This window comes from Equus quagga, chromosome 6 (genome assembly GCF_021613505.1).
Source record: "Equus quagga isolate Etosha38 chromosome 6, UCLA_HA_Equagga_1.0, whole genome shotgun sequence".
Lineage (NCBI taxonomy): Eukaryota > Metazoa > Chordata > Mammalia > Perissodactyla > Equidae > Equus > Equus quagga.
Window position 1 is genome coordinate 130,720,206 of NC_060272.1, and position 13,714 is coordinate 130,733,919.

General features: G+C 56.2%; 1 protein-coding gene across 2 annotated transcripts; it reads right to left on the reverse strand.

Moving 5' to 3' along the window:
• Window positions 1-1,051: 1,051 nt before the first annotated feature.
• On the reverse strand, window positions 1,052-13,493 carry NOL6 (nucleolar protein 6). 2 transcript variants are annotated; one of them, XM_046664780.1, is made up of 26 exons: window positions 13,018-13,492; window positions 11,489-11,695; window positions 11,287-11,403; window positions 9,776-9,955; window positions 9,232-9,400; window positions 8,812-8,946; window positions 8,561-8,724; window positions 8,354-8,474; window positions 8,075-8,133; window positions 7,892-7,993; window positions 7,575-7,690; window positions 7,232-7,409; window positions 6,951-7,073; window positions 6,635-6,783; window positions 6,412-6,487; window positions 6,046-6,186; window positions 5,785-5,902; window positions 5,549-5,703; window positions 5,279-5,442; window positions 4,739-4,891; window positions 4,432-4,529; window positions 3,540-3,664; window positions 3,331-3,420; window positions 2,732-2,926; window positions 2,514-2,615; window positions 1,052-2,332 (listed from the first exon to the last, which is right to left on the reverse strand). In XM_046664780.1, the coding sequence occupies exons 1-26, from the start codon at window positions 13,069-13,071 to the stop codon at window positions 2,183-2,185; spliced, it is 3,441 nt and encodes a 1,146-aa protein (XP_046520736.1). In that variant the 5' UTR covers window positions 13,072-13,492; the 3' UTR covers window positions 1,052-2,182. The 2 variants fall into 2 exon arrangements, with proteins under 2 accessions (XP_046520736.1, XP_046520738.1); XM_046664782.1 differs by lacking the exons at window positions 1,052-2,332; window positions 2,514-2,615; window positions 4,432-4,529 and having other exon boundaries at window positions 2,747-2,926; window positions 13,018-13,493.
• Window positions 13,494-13,714: the final 221 nt, after the last annotated feature.

Below are 13,714 nucleotides of genomic sequence, written 5' to 3' on the forward strand. Positions count from 1 at the left end.
CTTAGACCACACCAGCTTCCTCAACTACTTCCCAAAGGAAATCTGAGGAAACAGGTGGGAACCTCAACATGAGGGATTGGAATGGGAGCCCGGGCTTCCTGCTCCCCCGACACCCCACCCTATAGGCTGAAGCAGGGAATACAGAAAGGATGGTGCAGCTCCTTGGGTTTCTGAGTTCTCTGCCCTCTTCCCTAGCCACATGGGACACCCAACAAAGCCATTATCATGCCCATTTTAGAGGTGGGGAGGCTGAGCCCAGCAATGTGTGTGGGACCAAGGAAAAAGGAGACTGAGGAGGGGCCAAAGATAGCCATGGACGCAGGGCTCCGTGAGGCAGGGACTGCACTTCTTTCACGGAAAATAAAGCCTGGCCAGCTGGCATCTGGGATTCATGAATGAAGAGCAGGGGGATAGAGCTGTAGACCCTAGCTTGCACAGTCGATCAATGCATCCACTGTGCTAAGTTCAACCACTGGCCAAGCTGTCCCATGACAAGTAGGGACTGGCAAAGGTTCACAAAGACTAACAGAATTGGGACAAAATTGGAGACCAGAGTTCCCACGTGTGGCTCATCCTTCAGAAGATGATGCCTGATAACCAGGCATCAAAGCCCCTCCACAAATGGGCCCCTGCCTGCCGTGGACCCCCTTCCCTCACTCAGAAAGTGAGGATAATTAAAAATACATACTGGAGGGCCAGTATGACTGTGATCAAATTCCCATACAGAAGACATGTAAAATGACAGTTCCCAGCACTGTAAGTCACTCAATATTAGCAACTTTTCATTACTTTATCTTTCACCATCAGCACCCACCTACTCTAGGGAGAGATCACAAATGATGATTCCCTTCCCCTTGAAGTCTTCCGGTGGCCTTCCCTGGCCTCCATCTGCCTGGGCTGGGGGCCCCGTCTGCACACACCTGTCTCCTGCTGGAGCAGAGCCCCATACCAGGTGCCAGGAAACCAGTGTTCAAACATGTTCCCTGCCCCTAGAGCTTCCATATAGGAGACACGGTTAAAACCACGTGAAAAAGGCAGACCAGCCAAGAACATGGGGAAATGAAGTGATTTAATTTTAAATCAGAGTTTAAGGCAACAGAAGAGTTCATGACGCTGGACATGACCACGAAGGATCCAACCAGACAGTAATTGCTCTAATGTTTCAGCAGAGGGAAAGAGCGCCTCAGGCTGGGGTCGAGAGAAGGGTTTAAGGAGGAGGCACTATTTGAGCTGAGTCTGGAAAAACAGCCAGGATTAGGGAAGACGAAGGGAGAGGCTGCTGGAAGGAGGGTGTGGACCAGGCTGAAAGGAAGCAGCATCTCCCTCTCCCAGGGCACTGGGATCTCCGGGAGAGCAGGACTTGTGTCTGGCTCACCTCTGACCCCTGCTGCAGGAGCACAGTGGGGCAGTTTGTGACATGAACAGGCAGACACACAGAGTTGGAGGGGCTCAGACAATGAGAGGCCAGGGCAGCACTCAGCGATTTCTGCATCTCTCCTGGACTAGGGACCACCAGTCCCCTCATGCCTTCCTCCATGCAGCCCCTTCCTGTCCTCTGTGCTTTTCCATGTTACCACCCAGGGAAGCAGCAGAACCAACACAGGAAGGCATTGTGTCCCCCTTCAATGTGGTCTATTCATCACACACAGCCCCCTCTCCACTGCTCAATGGTGGTACTCTGTGACCCTCAGGAAGAGCCACACCTTCTCTGGACCCCATTTAAAGGCCTGATGCTGCACTGAAGGCACACTGAGGTCCAGGCACACACCCTGGTAAGGGGAAGGGGACAGAGCCTCAGCCCTGGGCACATGCCCTCCTCTCCAGGCTTCTGGGAGCAGCCTAGGAAGGGAAAAAAAAAGGTCCAGGCCAAGGCTGACAGTTGGATGGAGTTCATCTGGGGTCCATTCAGCTCCCTCTCTGAGCTGGCTCCCACTGCTCTTCAGGGAGTTCAGACGGTCAAGCCCAGGGGACTCCGTAGGACACCATGGCCCCTGCCCCAATGCTGGGGCATCAGAAGGAAAGCTGGGGCAGGGCTTTTGCTGGGGATGATTCAATGTGTTCAGGCCAGCAGGCCCTCCATGTGGGTCCATATGCAACGAGGGTGGAGGTCACGCCGTTGACATCTTGCTCCAGAGGTCTGAAGTCCTGCCGTCCATCTACAGCTTGCTCCTGGGGCTAGAGATCACACAGTCCACCGCTCACTTCGGGCCTCCACAGCCTGCACCAGGCCTTCACCCAGGATGGCAAAGTCCTCCAGGATGGCTTCTACATTGGGCACCAGCACCAGCTCCTCACCTTGAGACACCACCATGCGACCCTTTGTGTTGGAGGCCTGGGGGAATCAGAGAAATGTGGATTGAGGTGTCACAAAGGCACACCCAGAAACACCAAGACACACATGCTTCCCAGCTGACACAGGGTCACTCATGGAGCAGGCCACACACAGATATGCATGCCCACATGGAACCACATGTTCACACTCAGGAACAGAGGGCTGTCACCAGCCAGCACACCTTGAAAGGCTGAGGCTGGAAGCTGGCAGGCTTCCAGAGGACACCGATCACCTTTCCGCCATGCTGGTCATAGAAGAAAAGGGCCAGGTGCCCAAAGGCCTCCTAGGAAAGGGTAAGACAGAGACAAGGTTACAGGTGGGCACCTAAGAGCCACCTCCATGGCTCAAGCTCCACCTGGAAGTCCCCTCCTCAGGGTCAGTTGGCCCTTTAGGACCTACCCTGAGCTGTGCCAGATAGAGCTGAGGAGGATCGTAGCCCAGCACGGGCATCAGGGATAAGGACCCTGGCTCACTGAGCAGGCCACGGCAGAAGGAGGCAGCTGGCGAGTCCACAGCCTGGCGGTGCCGGGGGATGTGGCGGGGAGACAGGCGGATCAGCACATCATACATGTCCAAGGGTGGCCGGAACACTGTCTAAGGAAGCGTAGGGAGGGGTCAGCAGTGCCGAGTTGGGAGCTGGATTACAAACCCCTTGACCCGCCCATCATGGCTCCCTCCTTCCCCTTTGTCTGACCCCCTCAATTTGGACCCGAATGCTCATATGAAGGCAGGAACATTAAGACCCAGGTGACGCTAGTTTGGGTCTAGCAGGAGGAGTACAGCCTAGAAGCACGAGGCCTGGATGGAGCTGGGACCCTGGTTCTCCTCCAGGCTCCACCACTGCCAGGCACTGTGGGCAGCTTCAATGCCTTCTCGGGATTCAGTCTCACCAAATAAGGGGTCTAGGCACCTCGTGAGGGCCCCTAGAGCTCTGGGATTCCATGGTTTAAAGGTAGAATCCACAGGGCCCCTGGAGTCAGCCTTGGTCAGGGGCTTACCCTGATGTCCCCAGGCCCCCGGGGATCCATTAGCTGTTTCTCTAGGACAGGCAAGGCCTCGGCTGCCAGGACCACGAGCCGCTGTAGGATCTGGGGGATACACACACACATCAGGTCAGACCCGACCACAGGTCTCTCTTAGGTCAGGCTGGCCTGTTTTTCCCTTGGGGGAGAAAACCACACATTTAGGGGCAGGGATGGGACTGAACCTGGGGCGAGGGTCCATCCTGCGTCCATACAGAGCTTTTGCGATCCTGGGGGGTATAGATGACCATGACAGGGAGTTGTAATCGAGTTGCCAGGAAGCCACTGCGGATCTCCACCTGCTCCTCCACTGTGGACAAAAGGGGTCTTGGGTCAGCTGGCCCTCTCCCCAGGATACCCTCTACTGTCCAGGTCCTCCTACTGTACACCCAGCAGCTGCCCATCACAGGGATTTTCCAATGCCCCTCCCCCAAGCGGCAAAAGTGATGAAAAGGACACCGCATTTACCTCAATCGGGTGGGGCGTTAAACTCCCAGCCTCAGCCCAGAGGCAGAATTTTCCACTGCCTGGCACCCTAGTCCAGTTTCCGGGCCAGCACAAGCTGAGGCCTGCCCCTGGCCCCCTCCCTCCCTGTGCTCCCACACACCTGGGGAATTAGGAAGCTGACACCCTCATCACTGCTGGGACCAGGAGCTCCTCATATTACAACAGAAATCATTACTCCCAGCCCCAAGAGCTCTGGGCATCTATCCTAATCTGGCCCCTTTCCTGTTCCCCACCACAAGACTTCCCACCCGGTGTTCAGAGTTCCCCTTCCACTTGCCTCTTCCCTTCCCAGGCCCCCAGTGGCCTGCTGACCCTCCCCAGCCCATTGTGTTTCTGATCATCACGTGGGCAAACCATATCTCTATGGCCTCAGAGCTCCCTGAAGACTTGATCTTGGCCTTTTCCTCCTAATAATTCCCCACCCCAAGGCAGTCAGAGTCAGGGAAAGATATCTCGGATGGAGCAGAAGAAAGAAAACCTCACCAATTGACAGGGAAACCCTTGCCAGCCCCACTCTGCAATCCAGAAGGGTAGTTCTTCCAGCTGTCTGACCCCAGTCCTCCCACTTACCAGTGAGCTCATTGTTGAGGTTGACAATAAGGGGGTTGTTCTTCCAATCAAAGGTGGATACCAGGAAAAGGAACCGAAGGAAGCCCACCTCGGGAGAGCTGAGGGGAACGAGTGAGCAAACAGTCTGGAGCCCAGCCACACCCCTAGGCCACCCCCACAGTCTCGGAAGCCTAGACCCCTCGGCATGGATAGTGGGGGTGTCTTAGGACCCCTTCTGTCACTTGCTTTAGCCACCCTCTCCCAGCATGAGGGATAAAAGCTGGCCCCAGGGGAACTTCTTGGCTAGGGAAAAGGTGGAGGGAATCACCTGGGAGGGGTGAAGGGCTCAGGGTGCAGGAAAAGGGCAGCAGCCACCAGGTCCAGGCTCTCATCGGTGAACCCCTCACCTAGAAGCTGGGCGCGCACCCACCGCTTGGCCAGCCGAGCCACACCCGAGAAGGCTGGGTGCTGCTGTTGGAGTCTGCAGCAGGAAGAAGGCAGTGACAATGAGACCCACACACTCAGGGCCCAAGAACAGGTTCAGCCCTACAGCCACTGTGTATTCAACCTCTACCCAACACTGGCCCCCGTGCTAATGTGTTACATTCTCCTAACTAATGCCTCAAGAGGTTGGTCCCAGCATTATTTCCATTTTACAGTAGAGAAAAACAAGATCCAGGGGGGAATCCTGCCCAAAGGGACACAGCCATGAAGTGGCAGGGCCAGGATTCTAGAACTTGCCTGACTCCAGAAGTCCTCTCTCTAGCTATTACAGCATCTCTGGCCTCCCAGAGAGACAGGTGGCCAGGAGAGCAGAATGGGGCAGGAAAGGGTCTGTGGATAGAAGAGCCTACGCAGGTGACCATACCCATGCAAGGCACTGGTGAGCAGGGGCAACTGTCTTGTGGCCCTCTCAAGGCAGAGGGAGGCAGGTGTGTCCCTCAGTGAGATCATCCCCTCGGGGCTCCGCATCTCCTTCAGGATCTGGGGCTCCCGCTGATAGGCCACACAAATCCGGAACACAAACCCATCCTGTTGGAAGAGGGTACGGGATGGGGAGGTACATGTTGGCCTGGGGTACCCTGACACCCCCGTCCCCTCCCTCCCTGGGGGTATCCCTGCCTTGCACCAGCCTAACCTTGAGGACATCAGTGTGCGTGGCTGTGGCACGGCACCGCAGCCCATGCTGTTGTGTCAGCAGCTCTGCCAGACGCAGCTGGAAGGCAGCTCGGACCCGCCGTATGGCCTCAGCATCCTGTGGCCACTGACCACTGCCCTCTAGGTGACAAATCACTGGAGAGAAGAGTGAGAGGTCTCAGGCTGTGGCCTGGGGTGGGAAGAGTTCCTCTTACCCCCTCCCAAGAGCCCCCTCACCAGTCATGGGTTCCACGTAGGCTGGACAGGGCTTGTCTGGCCGGGGCAAGAGTGAGGCCTGCTCTCGCAGGTGCTCAAAGAAGGAGTAGGCTGGCTGGATTGGGGCTGGTGGGAACACCTATGGAGAAAGGGGGGCTGAGGAAGGGGTCTGGGGCTGGGAGGGAGTGTCCACAGTCAGGAGGTGGGAGGGAGAATACTGAGTGAGTGGAGTAGAGGTGGGGGTCACCAAGCAGAGAGGGCTCCCTGCCCCTCACACCTCACCTCAGTGTAGCGCAGCACTGGGTGAGCTCCCTGCACAGCAGACACAGTCAGCGGGAGACCTTCCAGCCCCCAAAGCAGGCGGCTGAGGTCATCATAGCAACGCACCGCAGCTGCGAGGGCCTCCTCACCTGTGCTGGAGGTCTGAGAGGGAGAAGACAGTCAGCAGGCCAGGACCCCACAGAACTCCATCACCACTGGGGATTCTGCCCTGGCTCGGCTGCTGCAGAGAGCGCGCCCCCTCTGCTGGACACTCCAGGAAGCACAACCTGGCTGAGATGGACGGCTCTCCATGCCCTCACCCAGTCGGGCCACACAGGGTACTCTCCAATCCCAGGCTTGACCCCAGCCCTGAACCAGCGCCCTTACCTCTTTCAGGCCTTGCATCAGCACGTCCAAGAGGCCCCCCATATAGTGGACACAGGTATCTGGGATGTCAGCATGGCTGGAAAAGGGATACAGACAGTGTGGGCCTTGGGGGCTATGAAGTGACCTGCTGGCCGTGAGCTGCTCACCTCAAAAGCTCAGGCCAGACCCTCCTAAAAGGCTTCCCAGCCATGGTTGCCTCCTGGCATTCAGATACTAAACTCACAGTGCCAAGAGGTGGGTGACCACCTGGTGGGGAATGAGGCGCTTCTGGGCCATAGAGGCTGCCTCCCAGACCACAGCTTCCCGAATGGCTCCATCCTGGAAACGCCGAAGCTCTGAGCGAGATCCCCAGAACTGGCGGAAGTCAGCAGCCTGAGGAGGAAAGGGGTGAGAGATCAACAAAAACGGGCTCTGTCGGAAATCTCCCCAACAGGCCTTAATCCAAGTGGCATGAGGACAATCCACCCCACTCCTCCCAATGAACATGCTGGGCTTCCCAAGACAGGGCCCAATCATGCCCAGATCCCAGGGCTCCTCACCTCGGGCTGGTCGGCCTCTGGACCCAGCTCGAGGACACTGGTCAGCCCCTCAGGCCGGAGGAGCAATCCCAGGGTCAGAGTTCCAGAGTCTCTGTGCTTCGGCGGATCCTGGCTGATGTCCCACTGTAGGGTGTAGAAAATGCTGAGCTCAACTCAAGAACTCCCCAGCTTATTCTGGAACCCTACTTTCTAGCTAGAAGGATGGTGTGTCTTTCCTATCTCCTGGGGCCCTGGACCCAAGCCCGTCAGAACCACCAACTTCCCGCCCCATGCCACCTCACCTCTGAGACTGGTGGCCGAGAGTGGGCCAGCAGGTGCAGCCGAGACCCCAGGCCCTGCTCCAGGAGGGTGGTTAGTGGGCCCAAAGCAGCTGAGACATAGTCCCCACCATGATCCTGCAGTTCTGGCCACAGCTTCAGCCGGTGACATGCAGCCTGCAGGCGACTCAGTGGATGGAGACTGGGAGGGCATAGAGAGTCAAAGGGGGAATCAGGTACTGCTGGCCCCAAGTATCACCCTCCCCCAACCAGGAAGATCTGAGCACCTGCCTGAGGACCTCTGTCCCATCACCTTAGCCCCATGGAGACAGAACCCACTGGCATACCCTGTCACCCGTGAACTTACTGTAGGACATGGTCAAAAGCTCGAATCATCGGTTTGGGAGTCATCAACAGCAGCTGGAATCCATCGTCAGCTTTGCTGTCTAGCAACACCATAGACAGCCGTGCCTCGTGCTGCACCTGGGCCAGAGCGTAAGGCGGGAACTCAGATGGGGGCCTACCACCACTGCAGCCTCCCCTCATTGATCTGAGGGCTCAGAACAACAGACATGCCTGACCTAAGCTCTTTGGAGAGGACTTTCTGGGGTTCTGGTGCTGACAGAAGGGACAGAGTCTAGGCTGGGCCATTTGGGGAACCCAGGAGTGAGGGACCCCTGGTACCTGGTGGTAAGTGGAGGCAGTGACATCCGCACACAGGTTGAGACGGCCTGAGGAGTCCAGGAAGACGACAGGGAAGGCCTGGTGGAAGTCAGCCAGGGCCGGCTTGGAGGGGAGAGAGAAGCAGTCAGGGTGGGGGCTTTACCTTCAGGCCTCCGTGCCCAGACTCGGCCATACCCCACTCACCAAGGAGGGATCTGAGCTGAGACATAAACTGATCCCGTTGACCGTCAGATCTGTGGTGGCTGAAGTGAACCAGAGAAGGTGAGTATGTCAGCGGGTATCCCCTCCATGGGGACTCACCCCTAATGACACCCTCCCTCTGGCCAGGTGGCTGCAACTGCCTGCCTCCAGGATTCAGTTTGCTCATCTGTCTGACAGCAAGAATTCAAATGACCCTTGATGAGATGAGAGGATTCCCAGGATGAGTGGAACCCTTGGCCTTTTTGAGTCTAGCCACCTCACCCAGAAACTGCAAGACGCTTCTCAGGACCTGGTAGCCGCTCATGGTGGTGTGGATCTTGCGTGTGGACACAAGGAAGGCAACCAGCATGGAGACAAGGAACCCACTGAACCCTCCCAGGCCCTGAAAGAGAGATGGAGAGAGAGGCCCAAGCTCAGAGCCAGCCCACCACTCTGTGAGGCAGGGAAGCTGGGCCACTCCCAAGTCACCTTGTCCAGTTCCCGCTGCCGCAGCCAGATCTTCAGAAGTGCCACACCATCCTTCAGCCCCAAGGCTGAACCCAGCACGGTTGACAGCAGCTGCATGTGGGACTCAAGGGCTGTGTCCTGCAGGACCCATGTGTTATAGTGGGGGGTGGGGGGCTCTGGGCTACCTGTGGGAGGAAAGGGGAAGCCATGAGAGGAGAAGTCCCCACAACAACCTTCCATCAAGCTCCCCCTTGACACCAGTGCCTGCTCACCATTCCCTGGAGGACTCTGCCCTCGGTACCAGGCAGAGCGCACATTGTTCTTGGATGGCAGCAGACGGCAAGGGCGGAAGAAGTCAGGCGGAGGGCATGGATGCAGGCGTACAGTGACCAGGCGCTCATCCTTCCCTGGGGGAAGACAGGGGTGCTGAGACCCTCCAGCCCCCTGGGGCCAGAGGGGTCCCTGCACCACCATCCTTCTGCTTGAGGGCCCATGCCCTCTCACCTTGGAACCTGAAGTCCCTATATCTTCTCCCTCAAACTAGAGGCCCAAGCCTCTCACCTTGGACTTGAGGGCCCTGTGCCTCCCCCGCCAGATATGTCACCCCATACTGTGCCCTCAGTCCTGTGTGTGCCTCCCCCCCAAGATGTGTCACCCCATACTGTGCCCTCGGTCCTATGTGTGCCTCCCACCATGTGGCCGTAGCAGCAGCGAGGGTTTCAGATGGCAGCCATTGGTGTAGGAGAAGTGAACACTGCCAATGAGGGGGTCTTGGGCCAGGTGGTGAGCCAAGTGAGCAAGGTAGAGGGCACGCTTGCGGAAGTAGCGCTGGTTCAGCCCATCTTTGTCCTGTAGGATCTCCTAGAGGGGATCAGAAGAGAGAGATGACCAGACACTTAAGTGCTTATTGTTGGAGAGCTTGGGGGCCACAATGAGGCCAAGGTGAGAGTCACAGCTTAGCAACCCCAGGGATTCTCTGCTGGCCAGCGGGCCCGAGCCAGGGCTAGCAACCCCATACCCACTTCTCAAATAAGGAAGGCAAGGTTCCAAAGGGGTAGCAACTGACCCACAGGCACATCTAAGCTGCCCTCAGGATGACTACAGTGATCTACTCTTTTAATTTAGAATTCAGATTTCAATCTCCTGACAAGTGGCAGGTGGGAAAGAAAGAGGGACCCAGGAATTTGTAAGTGGTGAAGTGGCAGGCCTCTCTATCCCCTAAATTCTGGACCTCACCCTGGGCATGGTCAGTGCCACATCCACATTGACGTCCGGCCGGATGCAGGTGCCCAGCAGGTAGCTGCCCACAACAGTGACCTGGGCTGGGGGCAGGAAGCGGAAACAGCCCTTCACGGCATAGGGCACTTGGTGGAGGGGGACTTGCACCCCAGCCGGGAGCCATGCCTGGTCAGTCAGCTGTGGGGACACAGATAGTGATACATATTGATTTGATTGCCTTCCTAACACGTCCCCCTGATGTCTAGTAGACATCTCAAATTCAACTTGTCAACATGTTTGAAACCAAACTCCTGATCCTCCCATAAACATGTCTTCCCACAGTCCCCATGGCAACTCCATGTTAGTTGCTCAAGCCAAAAACATTTAAATCACCTCGATCCATCTCTGTTCAGAACATGCATCTCACTTTTTTTTCCCCCAAAGCCCCCCTAGTACATAGTTACATAGTCACGTATTTCAGTTGTGAGTGCCTCTGGTTGTGCTATGTGGGACACCACCTCAGCATGGCCTGATGAGTGGTGCCATGTCTGCGCCCAGGATCTGAACTGGTGAAACCCTGGGCCACCAAAGCAGAGTGCACGAACTTAACCACTCGGCCATGGGGCTGGCCCCCCATCTCACTTTCAAAAGGCATCCAGACACTAACCGCTTCTCCACTTCTCTACTCTAGTCTGAGCCACTACCATTTTTCAGTGGATCACTGCACAACAGATTCCTAACTAGTCTCCCTGATTTCACCCTTGCCCCCCTCCATGTTACTTTCAACACAACAGCCTGAGTGAACTTTTTAAAATTGAAGTTAGATCACATCACCACTCTATAAACACACCCTGCAGTGGCTCCCCACTTCACACAGAGCAACAGCCAAAGTCCTCGTTTTGGTACACAAGGCCCTGCATGAAATGCCACCTTCCTCCCTGACCTTTCTGAACTCATCTCCTTCTGTTGTCTCCTTATTTATTCCAAGGAACGTACCAGACCTACTCCTGCCTTTCAGCCCTTGTGTCGGCTGCTTCCCCTTACTAGAATGCTCTTCCTTTCTTAGATATCTATATGGCTGACTCGCTTCCTTCAAATCTTCACACAAATGTCACTTCAATGAGGCCTACCTCAACAACCCTATTTAAAACTGCAAACCATTCCTATCATCTGACAGTCCCACAATCCCCTTATCTAGGCCTACTTTTTCCTTTTTCCATAGTGCTTTCCACCTTTTAACACCACCATGTGGTTTCCTGGTCATGCTTATTATCTACTGTCCATTACCCCAACACTAGAACATAGGCTACTTTATTCACTGACACCTCCTAAGGATACAACTATCACAAGCACATAAGTGTTTACTGATTGAATGAACACACAAGTGACGACGCTCCTAGCTGAGCCTCTTGGCAGTGAGAATGAGCTCCCTAGCACCCCAACCCCTCCAGAGAATAGCAAGGCCCCTGCTTCAGAGGCCCTGACTGGGGACTTCCGGGCTTTCCAGTTCCCCACATCACCTGCCTTACCTCTGTCTCAGGGGTTGAGGGTATCCTCATGATCCGCTGGTTGACCTCCCGTAAGAAAGCATCGATCCGCTCCTTTTTCTTCTCGGACAGCCTCACTTCCTTCAGCAGCTCCTCTACCTATAACAATGGGCGACAGAGAATCTTTCAGCCTCAGAGTCCCAGGCCTGCCCCTGTAATTCAACCCTCAGCCACCCAACGGTACCTGTAAACGAAGCAAGCTGGAGTGGAACAGACTCTCGGTCTCCCGAAGGCGGTTCAGCTCCTCATTGGTAGGCTCCTTGTACAGTTCTGCCCGGCTGAGCTTTACAGGCTGTAGGAGGCCCTCCCCTGGAGACCCAGCCACTGTACGCTTCTTTGAGGATCCTTTCTTCCCCTTCTTGCCTGTACCTTCCAGAGCTGGCTCCATCACCTGTGGCCAGTGAGAGAAAGAACAGTGTGAAGGGCCGGCCCCATGGCCGAGTGGTTAAGTTTGCGTGCTCCACTTCGGCGGCCCAGGATTTTGCTGGTTCAAATCCTGGGTGTGGACATGGCACCGCTCGTCAGGCCATGTTGAGGCCGCATCCCACATGCCACAACTAGAAGGACCCACAACTAAAAAAATACACAACTATGTACCGGGGGGCTTTGGGAGAAAAAGGAAAAATAAGATCTTAAAAAAAAAAAAAAAAAAAGAAGCCAGTGTGAGATCATCAGTGTCTAGCATCCACTGCCTGAAGTGCCACCATGATAGGATGTGGGTAAAAACTTCACCTGCTCCCTCTTTTGAATGGGAGTCAGACTGTGTAAAACTCAGGATAATCATACTTAGAAGAAGAGTACTGAGCTCTAGACTGAAAACTTCTGGAGCTGAGGGTTTCCTGTCTACCTGCAGTACAAGCACGGAGCCCTGCTTGGAGATGGTAGGGGTAGTAGCCAACTCGGCCCTGCCATAAGCAATGCCCGAGCTCCTTGTATTTCCAGGTACCATGCATCAGGGAGCCTCCTCCTGCTAGGTTAGTCCTGGGACTTCACAAATCGCATCTTCACTCTTGCCCTATCCAAATCCTGCCAGGTTCCACTTCCCTTAGCAAGCCCCGACTACAGACTGCAGCAGTATATATTAGATGCTCAACGATGGAAAGAGCTAGAACCTAGTGGCCGAGGAGGATACGCTCAGTAGGTGATTCAATCCTCACAATAACCGTAACAGAAAACGGACGTTTGAAGGAAACCAGGTGAAATCGAGGTTCCAGTTAGTACGCCTAGATTGTGAGCAGGCTTCAAACCCCTGTCTGCGGGATCCCAAACCTTCTCCCCTACAGCCCTGGGCCCTGCCCCACTCCACGGCCCGGTACCCGTAGAGCCTTACTGGAGCGCTCCGGGAGCACCACCATGTGCCCTTCGTTACAGCAGGGAGCACAAAATTGAGCACAAGAGAGAAGATCCCACCCTAATGTCAAGAAGAAGGACTGATCAGGGAAATATCCAAGCTCCGAGGGGTCCCTTCAACTTCAAGGTGCAGAGCTCGCGAAGGGAGAAGCTGAACAGGCTTTACTACTCCTATCCAAATAATGCCAGGTTCCATCTCCCCTAGCAAGCTCTGTCTGTCTCAGTGCCCCAGGCTGGAAGCAGCGGGGCAAAGGGGCTCCTCCAGAGGGGACCGCCCTCGTGCTCCTCGCCAGCAAGCTGTCAGTGTCAGGTTCTGCCCTCTCTGGCACGTTGAGCATCCCTTCCTCCAAATGGCTCACCCACCTCCGGCTCCCCAGCAGCTCCGCGAACCTGCGCTCCCGCAGGCGCCGGCCCCATCCGTCCGGGTCCAGGTCTCGCTCCCGCACTTTGGGGTTTAAGGCCGGTGTGCTCGGCACACTTCTTCCACGTCGGCAGAACTGCCTAAGTCCCGGGCAGAAGGGCCGAAGCACCTCCGCAGAAGCGCCGAAGATGCTCCGCAGAAGGGCCAAAGCCCCTCTGCAGAAGGGCGAAGATGCTCCGCAGAAGCGCCGGAGACGCTGCCGAAGCCCTAGGCAGAACCGCGGCGGCCCTCAGCAGAGCGTCCACGAGGCGCAGCAGATCTGTGGGAGGGCCCTGCCGAGATCTGAGGGGACCATGCCAAGGTGTGTTGGGGGCCCTGCCGAGATCTGCTAGGACCCTGCCGAGATCTGCAAGGGGGCCCTGCCGAGATCTGCGGGGATGCCCTGCCGAGATCTGCTGGGGTTCCGGGCGGACCCCCGGAAGCACGTGTCGCAAGACTCCGCCCAGCTCCTGAGCCATTGGGTGAGTGCAGCCTGTGTCGCTCGCCATTGATTTCCGTCACTCCCCAGAATCGCCAATTATAGGGGAGGGGCTAAACAGGGTTCGATTTACGGCCTCTTTGCGACGCCAGACCGGAAGCCTGCCGGTAGCTTGGCGGTCGCTTCCTTTTCCTCACTTCCTCCGCTTGGGAGGAAAGGGG